At 39.6% G+C, this 22,711-nt stretch overlaps 2 protein-coding genes across 18 annotated transcripts in view; one reads left to right on the forward strand and one right to left on the reverse strand.

Annotated features, from left to right (window-relative positions):
- The window catches only part of LOC118555657 (ankyrin repeat and KH domain-containing protein 1), a 90,296-nt gene extending 78,850 nt beyond the window's left edge, over nt 1-11,446 (reverse strand). Inside the window, exon 1 of one of the 4 annotated variants that reach the window (XM_078067408.1) lies at nt 10,983-11,446. In XM_078067408.1, coding sequence (XP_077923534.1) covers nt 10,983-11,273 — 291 coding nt within the window. In that variant the 5' untranslated portion in view covers nt 11,274-11,446. The remainder of the gene's footprint in view (nt 1-10,982) is intronic. The other 3 variants (XM_036123908.2, XM_078067409.1, XM_078067410.1) reach the window with 3 other exon arrangements.
- Nucleotides 11,447-11,787: 341 nt separating this feature from the next.
- Nucleotides 11,788-22,711, forward strand: part of HBEGF (heparin binding EGF like growth factor) — a 385,453-nt gene continuing 374,529 nt past the window's right edge. For 2 of the 14 annotated variants that reach the window (XM_036124003.2, XM_078067438.1), the window contains exons 1-4: nt 11,789-11,884; nt 11,988-12,130; nt 20,316-20,421; nt 22,413-22,493. In XM_036124003.2, coding sequence (XP_035979896.1) covers nt 22,463-22,493 — 31 coding nt within the window. In that variant the 5' untranslated portion in view covers nt 11,789-11,884; nt 11,988-12,130; nt 20,316-20,421; nt 22,413-22,462. Of the gene's footprint in view, nt 12,141-20,315; nt 20,422-22,412; nt 22,494-22,711 lie in introns of all 14 variants that reach the window. The other 12 variants (XM_078067428.1, XM_078067429.1, XM_036123973.2 and 9 more) reach the window with 9 other exon arrangements.

A 22,711-nucleotide genomic window follows, 5' to 3' on the forward strand; every position in this document is an offset into this window, starting at 1 on the left:
GAACCCTGGGATCGAGTCCCAGATCGGGCTCCCTGCTCAGCGGGGAGCCTGCTTCTCCCTCTGCCTGTTCTGCCTGTTCTGCCTGCCGCTCCCTCTGCTTGGGCTCTCTCTCTCTCTCTGACAAATAAATAAAATCTTTAAAAAATAAATAAATAAAAAATAAAACTTTGGGAATTTGAATTTGAAAAATACTTTGGAAATCTGTTCAATTTCCTATTTTGATAAATGCCCTGTGGTTATGTAAGAGAATGTTTAGGGAACATACACTGAAGAATTTAAGGGTAAAGAGGCATGATGTATGCAACCTATTTTCAAATTATTCAGAAAATAAATTATTCATTTATTTGTTTATGGAGAGAGAGAATAGGACAGTATGAACACAATTGTTGAGTCTGGGTAAAGGATATACGGGGGGAGTTCCTTGTACTATTCTTGCAACTTTCCAGTAAATTTGAAATTACATCAAAATAAAAAGTAACAAAGAAAGATAATGTATCCAATACAATTGGACTATTGCCCCTTTTGGGATTGCTCTTTGATAATGATAATTTGTTTCACCTATGTTACTGAATTTAGGGACTGTACAATTTTTAAAACGCAAAAATAAAAATGTAGAGAAATAGCAGAATAAGTAAACAGAGAAAAAAATCAATTAGAAGCTGGTAAGAGCTGAAAGTCCTTCCAAAGTGTACCACTCAAGGTATCAACTGACAGGGACGCCTGGGTGGCTCAGTCGGTTAAGCGTCCGTATCAACTGACAAGGTCAAACCTTTACTTTCTGAGATTTCATAAAATGCTTACATGAAAAAATTTTCAATTATACATCATTAAAGAAAATACTAAGGTTCATTTATCTAGCTTTAATACCATACTGAGATAACGTTTTTAAAACTGAACTCACCGCTACTGATATAAAGGATAAAACATATTCTTCCTAGCATTTAATCAATATATGAAGCATTGTGATCAATCACAAGTTAGTCAATATGAGAATGAATCAGGAAAAAATGAGGATTATATTTCAGAAACATCTCATCTACACTATCCTATGTTAACTGGGTTCAATGCCTTTAGGGAAGACACTACTGAGTGCTCATACAGCCTCTCCTATTATATATGATTTTTATTATTTTGTCAAACTCAAACCTTTTGATTTGTTAATATCTAATGTGATAAAACAATTACATTAAGATTTCTTTAAAGATTTTATTTATTTTGAGAGGGGGTGAGGGACAGAGGCAGAGGGAAAGAGAGAAACCCAAGCAGACTCCACGCCAAACAAAGAACCCAAAGCGGGGCTCGATCCCACAACCCTGAGATCATGCCTCAAACTGAAATCAAGAATTGGACCTTAACCAACTGAGTCACCCAGGTGCCCCAAAACAATTACATTAAGATTTGCATTAAAACAGGGGCACCTGGGTGGCTCAGACGCTTAAACGTCTGCCTTCGGCTCAGGTCATGATCCCAAGGTCCTGGGATCGAACCGACATCGGGCTCCCTGCTCAGTGGCGAGTCTGCTTCTCCCTCTCCCTCTGATGCTCCCCCTGCTTGTGTGCTCTCTTGCTCTCTCTCTCTCAGTCTGTCAAATAAATAAATAAAATCTTAAAAAAAAAGAGAGAGAGATTTGCATTAAAACTTGTTCTCACTCAAAGTGATCTACAGATTCAATGCAATCCCTACCAAAAGCCCAGGGCAACTTTGGCAGAAATACAAAGATTCATCCTAAAATTCATGTGGAATTTCAAGGGACCCTAAATAACCAGAACAATCTTGAAAAAGAAGAACAAATTTGAAGGACCAACACTGCCTGATTTCAAACTTACTAGAAAAGTTACAGTAATCAAAACAGAGTGATACCAGCATAAAACAGACATATAGACCAATGGAACAGGACAGACAAGCCAGAAATAAACCCTCCAGGGGCGCCTGGGTGGCTCAGTCATTAAGCGTCTGCCTTCGGCTCAGGTCACGATCCCAGGGTCCTGGGATCAAGCCCCACATTGGGCTCCCTGCTCCACGGGAAGCCTGCTTCTCCCTCTCCCACTCCCCCTGCTTGTGTTCCCTCTCACGCTGTGTCTCTCTCTGTCAAATAAATAAATAAAATCTTTACATAAATAAATAAACCCTCCAATATGTGGCCCAGTGATTTTCAACAAGGATGTCAAGACCAATCAATTGGAAGATGATAGTCTTTTCAATAAATCATGCTGGAAAAAATGATATCCACATGCAAAAGAATGAAGTTGGACACTGACCTTACATTGTATACAAAAATTAACTCAAAATGGATCCAAGACCTAAATTAAGAGCTAAAACTATAAAATTCATAGAAGAAAACATTGGAGAAAAGCTTCATGACACTGGATTTGGCAACAACTTCATGCATATGACACCAAAAGTACAAACAAAAGAAAAAATAGGTAAATTGGACTTCATCAAAATTAAAAACTTTGAGGAATGAAAGGACACTATCAACAGAGTAAAAAGGCAACCTATGGAATGGGAAAAAAAAATAGGTGCAAATTATATATGTGATAAGGGATTAATACCCAAAGAACATCTACAATTAAACAACGAAAAAACAACCCAGCTAAAAATGGGAATAGGATTTGAACAGACATTTCTCCAAAGAAGATACACAAATTGCCAAAGGCACATAAAAAGATGCTCAATATCACTAATCATTAGGGAAATACGAATTAATACCACAATGAGATACCACTTCACACACATTAGGATGGCTATTATCAAAAACAAAAAGAAAAAACAAGTATTGGCTAAAATGTGTGGCAACTGGAAACCTTGTGCAATTCTGGTGGGAATGTAAAATATTATAGGTGCTATGGAAAACAGTATGGTAATTCCTCAAAAAATTAAAAATAGGATTACTATATGATCCCACAATCTCACTACCAGGTACATACCCAGAAGAACTGAAAGCAGGGACTTGAACAGGTATTTGTACACCCATGTTCATAGAAACATACACATAATAGCCAAAAGGTAAAAGCAACCCAAGTGTCCATCAACAGATGAATGGATAAACAAAATGTGGTATATACATATAATGGTATAGTATTCAGCCTTCAAAAGGAATGAAATTCTGACACATGCTATAACATGGATGAACCTTGAAGACATAATGCTAAGCGAAACAAGCCAGTCACAAAAAGAGAAACACCATATGATTCCACTTATTTGACGTACCCAGAGTAGTTAAATTTACAGAAAAAGAAAGTAGAATTTTGGTTGTTAGGGGGTGGGGAAGGGTAGATAGGGATGGATACAGAATCTGGGAAGATGAACATATTCTGGAGGTGGCTGCTGGTGATGGTTGCACAACAGTGTGAATGTACTTAATGCCACTGAACTGAACCCTTTAAAATGGTTAAAATGGTAAATTTTATGTTATGTATATTCTAAGACAACTAAAAAAATGGTTAAAATGGTTGTCTCTGTATACTTTACCACACACACAAAAACAAAAACAAAACATTCTCAATCTAACTGTCCTCATTACAAACTGTTAAACAAATCAAACTTACCTTGGCAACTTAATAAACTGCTCTCCTGTACAATTCTTTGGCTCTTTTTTTTTTTTTAAGATTTTATTTGTCAGAAAGAGAGAGAGCACAAGCAGGGGGAGCAGCAGGCAGAGGGAGAAGCAGGCTCCCCACCGGGCAGGGAGTCCGAGGCGGGGCTCGATCCCAGGACCCTGGGATCATGACCTGAGCCAAAGGCAGTCGCTTAACCAACTGAGCCACCCAGGCGTCCCCAATTCTTTGGTTCTTAAGGCTAATCCCTGGGGGTATACTTGCCTTTCTCTTTTCAAAATTGCACACTAATGCAGGTAAATCAAACAGCCAGGATACACTGGGATATCTACTTACAAAAACAAAAACAAACACCCTTTCTACTACTGAAAACATCCATTAAGGGAAAAACTTCATGAGAACAGAAGTGTATGTAAAGAAGGAAGATCAAATGTGCTCTTTGACAAACAGCAGCTAAATTTCAGTCTAGGAAGTAAAATAGAGCTTTATATACAACTTTACTTTCTTCCTGGTTTAGGTAAAATTGGCCAGGAAAAGGTAAGCCAGTCAATCATCACAAGACAAATGATCTTCATTCATAGGAACTACACATCATAATTAACTACCAATAGAACAGCACATAGATTTTAATTTCTACAAATTAATTAGAGTGTAACAATATACAAAATCAACGTTTTCCATATTGGCAAAGGTGCAAAGTTGGGTATATGCCTTTCCATATCAGTAAGGTTAATATTTATTTAATTCTTTTAAGATGAATGATGACAAGAACTGAACTTTTCAAATAGGTTCAATTACAAAATTATCTTAGAATAGTGCTCCTCCTGTACTCAATGGTATACTTTTAACTGCCTTCTTAATATACTGATCTACACAGCAGTCACCAATTTCATTAAATAATAGAAAACTTCCCCAACAAGGTCAACTATGGATTACGTGCTAGTTTGAGACAGGCATGTCTTAAGCAACTAATTAAATTCATTGGTACAATGCACCAGAAAAGAAACAGTCAGCAGGACAAGTAAGATAACTTTTAGAATGGGAGTCAGATGACCTATTTTCTACTACAAATTAGCTGTGTTATCCTGGGCAAGTCAATTAGCTCAACTGTTTCCAGACTTGTAAGGCTTTGCCCAGGGTCCTGACATGAAGTTTCTAATTTGATATTTTGTCAAATGTGGGTATTTTTAAAAATTTATTTCATAACAGTAAGAAGAGCATTATCTCAATATAGAAAAAATTATGGAAAAAATAGCTTTATAAGAAGTTCACTACACTGTCCTTACTTTTCTCATTTCACTTTAATGAAAACTTCTACAGGGACTAAGCAAGCATTTATTGGAGAAACAGTATTTTATAACCAAAACCTGACTATTTCTTAATCTGAAGAAGCAAAATAATAGCATGGGTTTTGGATTCAGTACTAGATTCAAATCCTAGCTTTACCACTTACTGGCTATGTAACATTTTAAACATTTTTTAATTTTTTGTTTTATGGATTCGTCACTTCCCTGAGCCTACATTTATTCATCTATAAAAATGCAGGTATCTACTTCAAAGGGGTGTTGAAACAATTAAATAATGAAAGTATCTAGTATAGAACTGGCATATAATATGCATTCAATAAATGGTAGCAGTTACCTAAAAATGAGATGAGACAGGATTATCACCAAGATTCTATGACTTTATAGACAAGCAACAGAAAAGGAAAACTATAAATAATAAAGTCGAAGAAGACAGATATATTGAAATAGTTAGGGGCACCTGGGTGGCTCAGTTGGATAAGCATCTGCCTTCTGCACAGGTCATGATCTCAGGGTCCTGGGATTGAGCCCCACATCAGGCTCCCCGCTCAGGGGGGAGTCTGCTTGTCTCTCTCCTGCTGCCCCTCCCCCCGCTCATGCTCTCTTTCTCAAATAAATAAATAAAAAATCTTAAAAAAAAAGAAATAGTTAATTTATAATGGGTAAATAAAAGGAACTGATTTTTTTTTCTAAACTTAAAGATTTTTTTTTTAAAGATTTTATTTATTTATTTGACAGAGAGAGACACAGCGAGAGAGGGAACACAAGCAGGGGGAAAGGGAGAGGGAGAAGCAGGCTTCCCGTGGAGCAGGGAGCCCGATGCGGGGCTCAATCCCAGGACCCTGGGATCATGACCTGAGCTGAAGGCAGACGCTTAACGACTGAGCCACCCAGGAACCCCTGATTTTATTTCTTATACTTCTGGTTATGTAGGAAGGTAAATTTGGCTAAACACAAACAAAAAAAAGGTAGACTCTTCATTTCTTTTCTTTTTACTTGCCAATTCAAGACTAATACTTTTTAAAAACTGCTTTGCATTCTCTTTAAAGCAAAATATTTTATTTACCTAACCTATCATTGAATCAGAAGGCCAGAATTGGTTTTCAGAGGTTATCTAGTCCACTATCACATTACTACCAGATAGACTCAGGAAGGAATGTGCTTAAACTCATCTCCAATGCTTCATTCTTAACATGTTTTATCATTCTAATTAGAAAAAGTCTAAATCCTTCTCAAATTTACCACTTAGAAATCTCACATATACAGTATGTTATCTTTTGTATAATAATAGGGAAAATAAAAATACATATTTGTATTTCCATAAATTCTGAAAGGAAAAAAAGACATTAGAAGTGTAGAGGGCAGGATACTTGGGAGGGGTTAGTTCAAGATTTTTCACTGTATTTGCCTTTATGTCACTGTGACTCATAAATTGTACGCATGTAATCAGCTATTGAAATGTACTAAAATAACCATAAGAAAACCCTACATCCTTCAAGTTTCACAGTAAGGTAAAATCTAATCTAATCCAAATCTAATCAACTCTGGTTTGACCCACCATTCATATAACCATACTTATCAACACATCATTTTATATGTAAAGTCTTAAGGCTTTACAGAATGAAATTGTATAAGGTTGATACTCATGCAATATAACAAATTGTTACAATAATAACATGTAGCTTTTCCTTCTGTAAACATTTCCAATGTCTCCAAAATTTGCTCGAGTACCAAGTTCTATTTCCTATTTTATCACTAGTATTGATAATTTATGGAATAAAGCACTTTCTCCCTTGAACAAAGTCCCAATAAAAGTTTTTTAGAAATTTATTTTCATGGACAATAAATGAATTTTTCAAAAATAATATAGTATTTTAAGTTAAAGTTACTCAAAATGATAAATTTACCACAGAAAATTTACAGCATTAAACCTTTCAGTACCCTCCTTCAATTTCTCTCTTGTCCAGATTATGAACATAAACCTTGAGATGCTACTAAAAGCAGTGACTCACCTGTTTACCTAACGTTTGAATACAGAGTATTCATGACAAAATTGCCATCCCTGCCGATAAGAATGGACTCTAGACCAGTGGTTCTCAACCAGGGGTGATTGTGTCCCCAGGAGACATTTAGCAATGTCTGGAGACATTCATGGCTCTCACAACTGGAGGGGTTCTAGTGGCATCTAGTGGGTAAAGGCCAGGGATGTTGCTAATGCACAGGACAGACAGCCTCTAACAACGAGAATTATCTGGACTAAAATGTCAATATGTTGCTGTTGAGAAACCTTGTTCTAGATTATAGATTATAAGTAACTCTAAAGCAAATGATACATCTCCTCTTCAATGAGAGAAAATCAAAATGGAAATTCTGTATGGCTGTACTTTTGCTTCTAAAAATAATTTTCACGGAAAAAAAATTCCCTACAAAGCTTTTGCTATAATTTCCTATAAACTGCTGTATACAGTTTGTGTGTTTCTACTTATTTATAAATAAGGCACCTGCCTCAAGATAAGAAAAAAAAAACCTCAATATGATACAAAGCTATGCTGTCTAATTGGGTATCCGTCTTTAAAGTGTGTGTATATATATATAAACAAATACACACACATACATAGGCTTATATAGGCCTAGAAAATTTACTGAAAAAATTATAATATTGGTTATCACTGAAGAATGGGATTTGAAGGGTCAGTGGGGGTGAGAAGGACTTCTACTTTGCACCTTATATCTACTACCTACACTGTTCAATTTTTCAACATGAGACTATATGACTTTTATAATTTTAAAAGGAGGGGGCACCTGGGTGGCTCAGTTGGCTGAGCATCTGCCTTCCACTCAGGTCATGATCCTGGGGTCCTGGGATCGAGCTCCGTCTTGGGCTCCCTGCTCTGTGGGGAGCCTGCTTCTCCCTCTCCCTCTGCCTCCACCCCACCCCCGCTCGTGCTCTCTCTCTGTCTCTCTCACCCTCTCGCTCTCTCAAAGAAATAAAATCTTTAAAAAAAAAATTAAAAGGAGAATATCACGCATATATACGCGTATACTCTTATAACAGAAAATTAAGTCATAAGCCTCACAAAAGTCTTTTCTTTAGGTATTTTCTTCTTTTTTACTTGCTTAAAAAAGACTACAAATCTAAAATCAACATTTAAAAATTGTTTTTTTAAAGAATTTTCAACCTGATCGCTATTCTAAACAATGGTACATTTCAATAGGATCCAATGCAAGTTCTGATTTCTATTCAAGGCCTTGGACAGCTAAGGAATATTCTTGCTATGCCTGAAGAAATACAAAACAGATATTTACCAATGTTTAAAACAAGAACCAAAGATCCCAAATGGTGGCATTCTCTAAGCTACTATAATTCTAATAAAAAATTTACAAAAAGACCCAAACCCATTCCTTAAACTAAAAGGTGTTTTAACTTAGCCAGCAAGGGAAAACAGCTTGGTTTTTCTTAGCTATTGGCTCTCATAATGAACAAAAGAGAGGTCCCTAGAGTATCTATGCCTCTGTACACCAAATGTATAAGACTTCAACTAATTCCAGAGCAAATAAACTAGGCCTCCACATTTCTTACTTATTTCTCACCGAGTCCTGCCCCATTTGGGGAACAAGACAGATTTTGCTCTCAAACTATAAAATAACTCGTTATCTTTCTGGATTTCTAGATTCTAAATACTTGGTTCTAAAACATCTAGGGAAGACAAAAATAAAGATTTTAGTATTATTCATCAAATGCCAATTGGGTGAGTGTTTTTTGAACATTATGATCTCTTCATAATGGAAATTCAAAGGCAATGATATGGGAGAAAATGGCTAATCCTTTGAAAGAGAAAAGAAAAAAGAAAGAAATCTGCTTGGGCAAAATAGGTCATTTCACTCACAAACATATAGACTATACTCTACCACACATACTGTACAGCAAAGACTAGATACTCCAGGAATTTCTTCTCTACGTGATATGGAAGAAAGAAGACATAAAAACAAAATTTCCTTTTTCTACAGGTTAAGAAAGAATCTATGTGCACCCTGAGCATCATCTTAGACTATGATAAAGTCTCTGGGTATCCCAGACACATCCATTCCAAAAATGAGGCCCACCCATATACACTTAATATCTAAATCCTGGCACAGAAAACTTAACAGGAAACTAAGGAGTTCTACCATTAGCCTAAATGAGTACAAGAATCATCAATAAATAACTTACACAGTAAACATCAAAAAAACAAAAAGGTGTGGATTCTGCTCACAGCTTTAATCACATGGTATGGGGAATCCAAATGAAATACAGTAAGCTTTAGGAGAGACTGTGTGTGCGTGCATGTGTGTGTGTGTGTGTGTGTGTGTGTACAAGCCTCACAGAAATGGTTACTTCAAAAGCTCATTTCCCAGATACAACACATGAGCCAAAAGAGTTAGAAATTTATGACTTTGGAAGCTCACTATCACTCTACCTCCGAAAAAATGTAAGAATACTATTTATGTAAAAGTGAATTAGTGATCTTTCACTTTACCTATGATAATTATGTAAAAATGGTCCAGAAAAATCAAGGACATTACATTTAGACCAAAGCAAACCTTTTCAGGCTCTCTTACAAGTTAAAACAAAAAAAGACTCTAATCTTTAAAATCTAAAGGTATTCCCACTTAATTCTGTAGGTAAAAAGTACATGTGTTTTAGGTTCCTCTCTCATCAATTTTCATTGAAAGGATGAAAGAAAGTCTTCCATAAGCACAAGAGTGGAGGTGCTCCAGAGACTCTCCCTATAACTGCCTACTCAAATAAAATCCTGTCCCACTTTGACTTAGAAGTTACTTCTCTTAAAGTGAAATTCAAAGATACAGACATTCAAGGGACTAGCTTCCTTACATCCCACACACTATTTTTTCCAAAGCAAAACACTGGAGTTAAAATGTACTAACATTTTAAATCTAAATGAACCCCTGTTCAGACATGGTAAGACAATGGTAGAATGGTAAGACAATGCACTAACTGTATTCTGCAACCCATAAATAGTTTCTTATTCCTCTCAAATACAACAGCCAAGATAGTTGTACACAGAGAAATCTCTGTACTTTAACAGCAAGATCAGAGGCTAAAATAATTGGTCATAGGGGAATGAACCAGGCACCTTAGAACCAAAATAGAATACTCGGGGCACTTAGAACAATAGCCATCAAGGAACAGTACTATATCCAAGCCATAGTCAAGAGATAAAAGTATATATATATATATTATATATCATATATATATATATATATATATATATATATATATATATCTCCCTATTCCCTAGGGCCCAAAAGATGACGATGCCGTCCATCCCAGGTTGCTCGGACCTAAAAAGCCAGAGTTAAGAGTTAAAGAGTTACAAGAAATGAAGGATCTGATCATTAATTGCCGCAAAAGCTGTTCAGTGTTTCACCTTCTCCAAGCCTAAAAAATACAAACTTCAGCTATCCAGCTATTTTGAAGTTCAGAGATGCACTGGAATTTCCTTTTCCTGCGTAACTTCACAAAAGGTCCCAGGTGCAAGACTCACGTGCTTTCTTAGGGTAAAAGCAGACAGCTTCTTCATACTAACCTGTCTCAAACTAAAAAAGGAAATTAAGAACACTTTTTTCATACACAGGTAAGGCACAGGGCAAATAAATGACAGACAACTCAACTCTGGGAACATGCATATAGTGGAAATGCTCTTTCAGCTAGCAAGCTCTGTCTCGGTCTCTCTCTCTCTCTCTCTCTCCCTCTCCATGTCTCGCTCGCTCTCTCAGTACCAAGGGCAGGGACTCTGGCAAGACCCCGCCCCCCCATCTCCAAAGCGGGGTGGGCGGGAGGTAGCCAGAGGAGTCCTTGTTCCCGCGCGAAGCTTAGAGACCAGAGGACTCCCCATTGTGGGTCTACGGATGGTGACGGGAACCGGTCCGGCTCGAGCCGCCGGCTGAAGAGTAAGCTGAGGGCGCACTAGGCCCGCACCGCTGCCACTGCCGCCATGGAGCCGATCACTGTCAGAGAACGGCTCCGCCCGGGGAGCCAGAGGGTGGCCCGGGCCCTGTGCCGACCCAAAGAGAATTCATGCCTCACACTGTATGGGACGCGGGGGTCCTGGAAGCGTACCTCGGACACCTCGTCCTCGTCGCTGCCAGAGGCACCACCTCCACCCCCGGTCCTCAGCACGGCAGCCGCCAACTTGAAATCCAGCGCCGCGTCCCCTCCGGCCGCACCGCTGCCGCCGCCACCGACTCCCGGCGCGGGCCCGGCCTCCCCAAAGAGTCTCACGGTGCGAATCCCCAGCCCGACCCCTCCCGGCGGAGGCGGCTCCGAGGCCCCGGCTGGGGCGGATCGCGGAGCCACCGAGTCCAGATCCTCCTCAAAGGAGGTGCCGCCGCCTCCGCCATCGGTCAGCATGGTTCGCACGCGGAGCCGGAGACGCTGCCGAGTCACTCGCAGCCACCGCCGCCGCCGATCCCGGGAACGAGAGGAACAGCAGGAGGAAGAAGCTTCTCCTTCCCCCCGTCCCAGCAGCGCCACTAACTTCTCACTGCCTAACCTGCTGCCTCCCGCCCCCCACACTCGCCACTGGCTGCAGCTCCCCAGCGGCTGCAGATCATTGGCCAAGGTAACCCGTCGCTCAGGCTCTTCGTCACGCGCGGCTTGCTGGCTCGCGGCCCCCAAGCTGCGTTGACCCGCGTAGGCCTAGGCGGTTGCGAACACCCGCCTCCTAGTCCCCACGCGCCGACTTCCGGTCTTTTTCTACGTCTATTGGTCAACCTCTCTAACTGTTGCGTCACGACCTTAAAGTGGATTAGTTCGCCTTGTGGTCAGTCATAGTGACCCCTGACAATGGGAGGCTTCATTGGCGCCATAAAGTGTCGATCACTTTGTCACAGGACGTCGCGTGGTACAATTGGCCCGCAATAGTACCATTCATCCCGCCCCCTTCTGAGGTGACGGGGAAGGGTTGGGGAATTTCCACTTCTGATTAAAATGACGGCAGAGGTGACGACCCTCAAGGATTGGTAAGATTTGGAGTAGAATTCACCCTGAGTTTAGTGGGGCTTATCTGTCAAGGATGCAAGAGGTACGGAGGTTACGAAACTCCCACCTGTCGCTCTCCGCCAGACGCCGAGACTGCGGCCGGAGAGTTGCTGCACGGGGATTGGAGGAAAGAAGCAATCAGTCTCATCTAGTCTCCACCTTCCTGACAGCCCCTGGTTGGAGGAGCGGAGCGTCAGTCACTAGAGCGGTCGCCACCTCTGGGACAGGTGAGATTGTGTAACCTACGCCTCTGGCTCTTTGCGGGGGTGTAGGGGGCTGGGACAGGGGAGGAGGCAGAGCTGTTCTTGCTTGGCGCCTCCAGCCTTTCCGAGTGGAGCCCAGCGCGCGAAGCTGAGGGGACCAGGGGGGGCTGCTTGGGATGGCCGCCCCGAGGCGATTCGGCCAGCCCGCGTGCCGGGACGTGGCTGGGCGCGGCAGTTCTACAACCTGCAGGCGGGATGGCCTCGCGGCGCCGCGTTCTCTTGCTTGTGGAAGGCGGCGGGCCTGAGGGCTGGACAGCGCCATGCCTCAGTACTGGGAACTGTCCCACCAGGGAAGGTGGGAAGGCCGCGAACAGCTCGAGGAAATCGGACCGGAGGGCTGAAAGCGGTGTGAAGAGTGCGTGCTCTGGAGCTGTTAGGAATTCTGGTGCCGCCACTTATTTGCTGTGTGACCTACGGGCGTTTTGTGTTGAATCTCTGACTTTCAGTTCGTTCATCTGTAAAATGGGGCTAATATTAGTACGTCCCTCATTGCGTTGTTGTTATGAATACATCAGATAACCAACATAAGGCGGTTAGCAAAGTGCCAAACTTAAAGACCCATTTTGGTTAGTTACTCTTCCTTCAGGAGTTTTCCACCTGCTCCTGGGTCCTGCCAACCAAACTAATTCTTGTCAGATCTCGGTGATGCAAAACAAGCTAGCTAAGGCAGGGGGCCGCAGTTGGGGGGGAGGGGAGGAGCGGCGTGCGGAGGTGTCTTTCCCCCTTCTAAGGATCTATCTCTACTCTATTATCCCTATCTCTATCCCTCTATCTCCTTTGTCAATAAAGAGGGGCTTTAAAATACTCATGCTTCAACTAATCCTATGATCAAAGATCAACAGAAAGGCGTTTGGTGAAGTTTGTCTGGCAAATGTCCTTTGACCCAGAGAATGTCCATATGACTTAGGTTGGCTAAAAGCAAGAGATTTGGCACATCTCCTCTCTTGCAACTCTAACAAAGGTCTTTGTATATCTTGATTTGCAATTTTTAATATTTCACCTACCTTGAACTGTAATCTGAAAATTCTGTAAAGAATACAACGATTTGGGGGCGCCTGGGTGGCTCAGTCGGTAAGGCGACCGGCTGGTGATTTTGGTCCAGGTCATGATCTCATCGGTGGTGAGATCCAGCCGCGGTCAGGCTCCCGCTCTGCTTGAGATTCTCTCTCCTTCTTCCTCTGCCCCTCCCCCCACTCGCTGGCGATCCCTCTCTCTAAAATAAATAAATATTAAATGTATATACATAACAATTTTTTAAAATTTGATTCTGCCAAGCTTAAAGAACATTTTGGAGATTGTGAACATTTCTTTGGCATGGTAATTTCTAATTTTGGCATTTCACATACAAAAAAAGAAGTCTTTTCTATAAGCAGAATATGTTAGGTGAATGTTCTTTCTAGATAATAAGTTATAGGAAATGGAAAAAATTCTTGTACCTTTTCTACAAAACTATTTTGATATAAATGCCCTGTGTACTGTCTTTAGTTAGAATCTATGGAATTTAATTAGCCTGTATTCTCAGTGATGTTTAAATTTTGAAGGCATGTGTGAGAGGTCACAACCCAAACTAATAGCACCAACAAAAAAACTCAGCTCTGCCCAACCCACTTCAAAGCTGGATTATCCAGAATTGGTATGGATACATCCCTAGGCAAAAACAGGTATTGACTGGTGCAACATTACAAAGGAACTGCTTGTCATTCCTACCATTAATACAAAAATAATTTCTGATGCAACTCCCTGAACAAACTCATTAAATTCTTTGAACAAATGTAACGAATCTCAAGAACAGAGAGAAAGGAAATCTGGGCATATGCATTTTTCCCAATATATTTGAAAGAGAAATACACACTCTTTACTCAGTGCCTAGCAATCAACCCTGCGTGTAGCCAGGAAAATATGATTGAGCAATAATCTTTGTTTCACCTGGATCTTTACCTGAGACACTTGTTGCCAGGAGTTTGACAACAATTGAGTAATCATTTTAGGATTTAGTAACTCCCAATCTTCTAGATTTTGGTGACTGCTATTGTTGAGACTGTATTAAACATGAATTTAATATTTCTATGCGTACCACATCATGTGGTGTTACAAAAGTGAAAACTAACTGAGAAATCATTTAGTCAATTACTATATCAAGTAATACATTTGGTGAATATATCAAATCACACTCAAAGTATTCAGTGTAAAATATCAATAAGTTTAGTGTGATTTATTGGGTAATGTTGCTTTTGATACATCATATCTTAAGATGGTATTTGCTACTAAAGAAAATACACTGATTTTTCAAATGCTAAATAAGCAGTAGAGAGCAAAATCCCTCTTTTAGGAAATTCGTTTTTCCTCCAAAAAACCAGCAGGAGTATTGTTTAAGGTGTAGTTGTAGTGTATTTCAAAGCACTCTTCCTTTTGACCATCTTTCAGACATAAAAGGAAAAGGTAAAAGGAGAAACTGTATATCCCAAGGATTTTTAAAACTTTTGAAGTAATAAAAATCTTCATTTTTTTATAAGAAATACGAGATTGGGGTCACCTGGGTGGCTCAGTCATTAAGCGTCTGCCTCCAGCTCAGGTCATGATCCCAAGGTCCTGGGATCGGGGAGCCCCGCGTCGGGCTCCCTGCTCCGCGGGAAGCCTGCTTCTCCCTCTCCTGCTCCCCCTGCTTGTGTTCCCTCTCTTGCTGTGTCTCTCTCTGTCAAATAAATAAATAAATAAATCTTAAAAAAAAAAAAAAGCAATATGAGATTGACAAATTGTAGATACGGGGACTTAAGCTACTTTAACTACTTTAACTGTAGTTCTTTCATGTGCAACTTGTTTTTTCTCAGGACACTTAATTTCTGCATGTCAGTGCATCTCAGTTCAGCCTGTCTGTGTAAGGAAGGAAGTAAACCAAAAAATATGTTGCACTTGGATGTTATGTCATTTAACCTTTATAATAAACTTACTAAGATTTCACCCATTTTCTGATGAGGAAGTTGAAACTCCAAAAAGTTTAAATAACTTACCCAAGCTTATAAGACCAATATATGGAAAGACTAGGATTTGAATTTATTTCTGCCTGATCTCAAAACCCATGCTCTTTCCACTATATCACATTGATTCCTTGGTACCCTTAAAGGCAGAGGAACTTCATCAGTCAGATAAACTGATATAATAATCCAATCATTATATCTTTCTTATAGACCTGCTAATTAGCACTCTAGTGGAGTTATCCCTGACTGCCACCAAATTTAGTATCTTTCTCTTTTATAACAACTGGAAACACTTAATTTAAAACATTTTCTGGTTTTTCCAACTATATTGTTAATTTCTTAGACCGTGTAATTTCACATTAAGAAATCTGAATAGTTAATATATTCACGTGGTTCAAATTTCAGAAAGAATTTTAAAAATACAATGAAAGGAGTCATTTTACTTTGCCCATTATATACTCAGATCCCCTCTCATAAGCAAACCATCTTATTAGGTCTTATTTATTTATTTATTTACTTACTTACTTACTTACTTAGAATGGTTTTACTGAAGCATGGGGCAGGACCTGTGGGCAGAAAGAGTTGCCCAAACCATCTTATTAGGTTTTAAAGTATTCTTCTAGAGGGGCACCTGGATGGCTCCATTGATTAAGCATCCAACTCTTGATTTTGGCTCAGGTCACAAGCTCAGGGTTGTTGGATTGAGCCCCACATCAGGCTTTGTGCTGGGCATGGAGCCTGCTTAAGATTCTCTCTCTCCCTCTCCCCCTCCCCACCTACCCACCTCTTCCTATGCCTCTCCTCCCCCTTCCTGTCTTTCATGCACCAGTTCTCTGTCTTTCCAAGAAAAAAAGAAAGAAAATAGCCTTCTAGAGATTTTTAAATATATAAGCAATTTCGTACGTGTCAATTCATTTTTTCCCTTTAAATACAAATGGCAGCATATTACTCTACACACTTCTGTACCTTGCTTTTCTCACCTGATTTATTCTAGAGATATTTCATATTAGCATACAAAGAGCTCTGTCATTCTTGTTTACTACTTCATAGTATTCTGTTTACATGATTTATCCAGTCTTTAGTGTTGAATATTTAGATTGTTTCCTCCCTCCCCCCCGCCCCCCCACTTAACAGTGTTACAGATGTGTAGCTTTCTAATCTACTGTCTGTCCTCAAGGAGGTGCTGGGAACATATTAATTTAATTGAGAAATCATAAACTGAAGGCTACTACTTATTTGAGCTATAGTTGAATACACCTGCAAGATGTCTGGCAACATCTAGGAAGTGGGCATATTTTAAAAAATAAGGAGTTACGGGGCACCTGGGTGGCTCAGTCGTTGAGCGTCTGCCTTTGGCTCGGGTCGTGATCCCAGGGTCCTGGGATCGAGCCCCGCATCGGGCTCCCTGCTCCACGGGAAGCCTGCTTCTCCCTCTCCTGCTCCCCCTGCTTGTGTTCCCTCTCTCGCTGTGTCTCTCTCTGTCAAATAAATAAATAAATTCTAAAAAAAAAAAAAAAAAAAAAGGAGTTACACCTGCAGCTAGACTACCACATTACACAGCCTAAGAAAATTATTCAGAAAGTTTCCTACAGTTTCTTCTGCTATTGAGCTTACCCTTCCTGAAAAGGGGATATATATATACACAAAATGTCTGCTTCCCTCCTAAAAGCTCTATCCTTACTGCCTGCCCAACACGAATGAGCCCAGTAGGGGTGCCTAGATGGTTCAGTCGGTTAAGCATCGACCCTTGATTTTAGCTCGGGTCATGATCTTAGGATTGTGAGATCAAGCCCTGCATCCAGCTCTGTGCTGGGCATGGAGCCTGCTTAAGATTCTCTCTCTCCCTCTACCCCTCCCCCCCCCAAAAAAGAGAATGAGGTCAGTAAGTGATGTTGCTCCATTTGATTATACGCTTTTAGTGCGAGGAATAGTTTTTTGGTTTTTTTTTTTTTTTTCCAAACTTCTAAAACTAATGAGTATATAAATACCTCTTATGGTGGAATCACCCAGGTTCTCAACAAAGGAGAGACAATGGAATAATTAATATCCACCTTCTTCCTTGGGGCTCTGTCAGAATTTCTTAATCGTTGAATTGTTATGTAAAGGACAGCATGTCAAGGAGAATATGCATTAGGGTTATCGAGAAGAAGTAGGATTTGGTGGGAGGATCTCTGAGCTGGGAATCAGAAACAGCAAGTCTACTTCAGGTGACCAGTATACTTCTGTATGTGACGCTCTTAGACCTAGATAGTTTGTACATTTGACCTTTAGAGGTATACTTTAAAGGTACATAACTTAAGCATTTCATGTTATAAAACATAATCATCACTTCAGATATCATGCATGCATAGAAAAAGTATGGTCGGTTACATGTAAAACTGAGATTAATAGTAATTATCTCCAGTGGGGGAGGTGCCTGGCTGGCTCAGTTGGTAGAGCATGCCACTCTTGATCTTAGGGTTGTGAGTTTGAGCCCCACGTTGGGTGCAGAGATTACTTAATAAATAACATATTTAAAAAAAAAAAAAACAGTAAAAAGGGGTTCCTGGGTGGCTCATTCAGTTAAGCAGCTGACTCTTGGTTTCGGCTCAGGTCATGATCTTAGGGTCCTGGGATCAAGCCCCATGTCAGGCTCCACACTCAGCAGTGAGTCTGCTTGAGGATTCTCTCTCTCCAATTCCCTCTGCCCCTCCTCCCACTCATGTGTGCACTCTCTAAAATAAAAAATCTTTTTTAAAAAACAGTAAAAAAAATACTAATTATCTCGGGGTAATGGAATTATACAGAGATTTATAAAATTATTTTTCTTTTTTGAAGATTTGTATTTTCTAGGCTTTTCTTTTCTAGATTTCTCCATAGTTAACATATTTTGTGTAATAAAAATTAAGTATTTAAATTAAGTAAACTGATTTCAAATAAGTTTTGCAATTTCCTCATCTGTTCATTCAACCAACATTCATTCAATTCCTGCTATGTGCATGGCAGTGTGCCAACTGCTTTAGAGAAAACAAAAGAAACAGAAGAGTTAACGTACTTTCTTTCAACTCTACTGATATATATATATATGTGTGTGTGTATATATATGCTTATTGGTTGATGATTAGGTAGATAAAATGCACAGGGAATAATAGAAAACAGACAAATTCAAGACAGTATGACAAACTATTTTACAGCACTGATAGGAAATAAAAGATAAATTAAAATGGAGTAAGTTTATTTAGGGAAAAGCTTGATTATGACCATTTTGAGCTAGGATAATGACTGAGGGAAACAGAAGAGGTAAAGCATTCCAAATGGAAAGAAATGATAAGAATGTTGACAAAGAAGTGAAAGTCTTCAAATTGTATGTCAGGATGGTAAAAAGACTAACTTGGTCAATACAGAGAAATCAAAATGGGAATTCAAGAGAAATTTGGTTTAAAGAAATATTAAATACTGGACCGAGGGCTTTAAATTTGGTTCAATAGGCCACCCACGATAGTTCTTGAAAAGCAAAGTTACCAAGATAAAAATTGTTAAGGGATGATTACAATTTTGTTTTGTTTTGGCTGTATTGCATGAGTTTTGTTAGAACAAGGAAATACTGGAGTCTGGGAAATAAGCAGTCTTGCTGTTGCACTCAGTCCAGGTGTGAGGTAGGGAAGCCAGATCAGAGGAGTGACTATCAGATGGAGTAAAATTTACTGTCAGCAATCATAAAGAAACTGCATGACTTGGTACCTGATTAAATGTAGGGAACAAGGAGTATAGGAACAAAAGTTACTCCAGAAAAACGGATACAAAATTTTTGAGGAGAAATGTGGCATTATGTATCAAGATCCTTTCTTTACAGGAGTCTGGCTGGCTCACTCTGTAGAGCATGTGACTCTTGATCTCAGGGTTATGAGTTTGCACCCCACCTTGGGCATAGAGTTGATTAAAAAATCCTTTCATTAAGTTTTTATTTCCATCTACTAGAATGGCTAAAATCCAAATAACTGATAATACCCATTGCTGGTGAGGATGCAAAGCAACAAGAACTCACTCACTGCTAGTATGGTGTAACCACTTTGGAAGAGAGTTTGGAAGTTTCTTACAAAGCTAAACATAGTCTTACCATACAATCCACAGTTGCACTCCTAGGTATTTACCCACTGAGAGGAAAACATATCCACATAAAATTCTGCATGTGATTGTTTATAACAGCTTTATTCATAATCACCAGAACATGGAAGCAACCAAGGCCTCCTTCGAAAAGTGAATAAATAAACGTGTTATCACCATACATGGAATACTATTCAGAAATAAAAAAGAATGAGCTACCAAGCCATGCAAAGACATAGATGAATTTTAAATGCATATTGCTAAGTAAAGGAAGCCTGTCTGAAAAGGCTGCATACTGTATGATTCTATTTATATGTGACATTCTGGAAAAGTCAAAACTGTGGAGATGGTAAACAGATCAACGACTGCCGGGGGTTGGAATGGGGGAAGGGTTGAAAGATGAAGCACAGGGACTTTTCAGACTGGTAAAATTCTGTATGATACTAGACCTAGAAATGCCATTCCAGTAGCAACATGCATACCTTGTACCCACATCTTGTTTTTTAATAACATTCTCCAATAAGAGGAACCATGGCTCCTTGGAGAAATGGCTGAGTCTAGGATTGGGGCAAGAAATATACAAGATGAACCTGGAGCATCTTACAGTGCCAGAAAGTAAGAAAATAGACACACAGACACACAGACACACACACAGACACACACACACTAATGAGGACATCTGAGAGAGAGAATATGAGCTAACTGAAAGAGCTCCCAATGGCCAAAGCTGGAATAATTTGAACAAATAAGTAGTATTGAATGATGGCCCAAAGTATAAAATAAATACACTTGAATCCATATGGGTATAAATAAATGTTTGAATAAATAAATAAAAGGGGAAAATAGGTAAGTCTTCCAAGCAGAAGAATTTCAAATTTATGTAGGAACCCTGCCCTTAAGGAGGTGAAGTTCCCTCTCCTTAAGTTTGGGCTGTGCATAGTGATACCCTTCCATAGAGTAAAATATGGAAAGGGGAAGAGTAACTTGATATTGGAGAAACCTGACAAACACTACCTCAGCCAGGTTATCAGGGTTAACATCAACAAGTGATAACTCATATTGATAGTATATACCTTTGATATTACATGCAGGAAAAGTCTGAGAAACTGTCACAGTCAAGAGGAGCCTAAGGAGACATGATGACAAAATGTAATATAGTATCCTGGATGGGATACTGGAACAGAAAAAGGACATGAGGTAAACATGAAGTAAATTTAAATAAAGCATGGATCTCCGTTACTAATAATGTATCAGTTAGCTAATAATATGTCAATGTTGGTTTATTAATTGTGACACATGTACTGTGCTAATGTAAGATATTAGTAATAGAGGAAATTGGATATAGGCTGGGTGGAAACTGTACTATCTTCCCAACTTTTTTTTAAATCTAAAACTACTCTATGGGACGCATGGGTGGCTCAGTCGGTTAAGCATCGGACTCTTGATTTCGAGTCAGGTCATGATCTCAGGGTTGTGAGATTGAGCCCTATGTTGGGCTCCATGCTGAGCCTGCTTAAGATTCTCTCTCCCTCCACCCCCCCCAAAAATGTTAAATCTAAAACTATTCTAAAATTTGAATTGTTTTATTTTGATTTTTTTCAGTTTTGTTGAGATATAATTTATCTATAACATTGTATTAATTTAAAGTGTACAACCTTTTTTTTTTTAAAGGTTTTATTTATTTATTTGACACAGAGAGAGAAAGAAAGCATGAGAAGGGGGAAAGAGCAAGGGGAGAGGGAGAAGCAGGCTCCCCACTGAGCAGGGAGCTTTTTAAAAATTTTATTTATTTATTTTTGAGAGAGAGAGCACTAGCAGGGGGAGGGGCAGAGGGAGAAGGAGACTCCAGGCTGAGCAGGGAGCCCCATGCGGGACTTGATCCCGGGACCCCGGGATCATGACCTGAGCCGAAGGCAGATGCTTAATTGACTCAGCGACCCAGGCACCCTAAAGTGTACAACCTTAAATTTGATTTGATATACATATATATTGCAAAATGATTGCCACAATAAGTTTAATTAACATACATTACCTCACATAGTTACAAATTTTTCCTTGTAACTTAAAAGTTATAAAGATCTACCTTCTTGTGAAAGATTATTTTTTTAAATGCTTACTCCTTTGGGGGGGTACCTGGGTGGCTCAGTCAGTTAAGCATCTGCCTTTGGCTCAGGTCATGATCCCAGGGTCCTGGGATGGAGCCCCGCATCAGGTTCCCTGCTCAGTGGGGAGTCTGTTTCTCCCTCTCCCTCTGCCCCTACCCCTGCTCATGCTCTCCTTCTCTCTCTTTGTCTCTCTCTCTCTTGCAAATAAATAAATGAAATATTTTTAAAATAAATAAAATAAATAATGCTTATTCCTTTGGACTTCTAGGAATTTATGTGTAAGAGTTGGTGTGGCAGCACCTGGGTGGTGCAGTCGGTTGAGCATCCGACTCTTGGTTTAGGCTCAGGTCATGACCTCATGGTCAAGGGATCAAGCCCTACAGGGGGCTCCATGCTCAGCATGGAGTCTGCTTGAAATTCTCTCTCTCCCTCTGCACCTCCTGCTTGTGCTCTGTCTCTCTCTGAAATGAAAAAATAAATCTTTAAAAAGAAAAAAAGAGTTGGGGTGCCTGACCAGCTCAGTTGTTGGAGCATGCAATTCTTGGATCTCAGGGTTGTGAGTTCAAGCCCGACATTAGGGTATAGAGATAACTTAAAAAAAAAAAATCTTAAAAAAAAAAGTTAATCAGACATAGGTATATAATATTCTAAATACACTACAATAAATAGAGTATTTCCATACATCAAAATGACAAACATCAGGGGGCGCCTGGCTGGCTCAGTGAGAAGAGCATGTGACTCTTGATCCTGGGGTCATAAGTTCAAGCCCCACGGTGGCTGTAGAGATTACTTAAATACAGAAAAAAACACCAAAAAACAAAACAAAAAAAATAACAAACATCGGACAGAGATAGATTATCTATGGATGGTGGGATAGTGGGTTTTATTTATTTATTTATCTATTTACTTATTTACGTTTCTAATTTTTCTATAAGTAATGTATTACTCTGGTAATCAGAAAAAAATGTAATAAAGGTTTTAAGAAAAAATCACTATAGGTGTAAAATCAGAGGATTGATCAAATGGGATACTTATTGGCAGGATTGGGAAAATTAAGCAGGAACGATCCTTTTTCTTTTTCAGGTAAAGAAGATGGTAATGGGTTCACTTTATGTGTTTGGTTTCAGACTGCAATGGGAAGAACTTACATATGTACATTATATGGTAAGTCCTCCAGAAACCCCCAAGAGAAACATATTCAACAGAAACACAGATAAATATCTTTACTGTAACTGGAAACAATTTTTTTTGAAGATTTTATTTATTTTTGAGAGAGAAAGAGAGAACACAAGCAGTGGGGAGGGGCAGAGGGAGAGGGAGAAGCAGACTCTCCACTGAGCAGGGAGTCCAGTGCTCCCAGGACCCCGGGATCACGACCCCAG

This window comes from Halichoerus grypus, chromosome 2 (assembly GCF_964656455.1).
Source record: "Halichoerus grypus chromosome 2, mHalGry1.hap1.1, whole genome shotgun sequence".
Lineage (NCBI taxonomy): Eukaryota > Metazoa > Chordata > Mammalia > Carnivora > Phocidae > Halichoerus > Halichoerus grypus.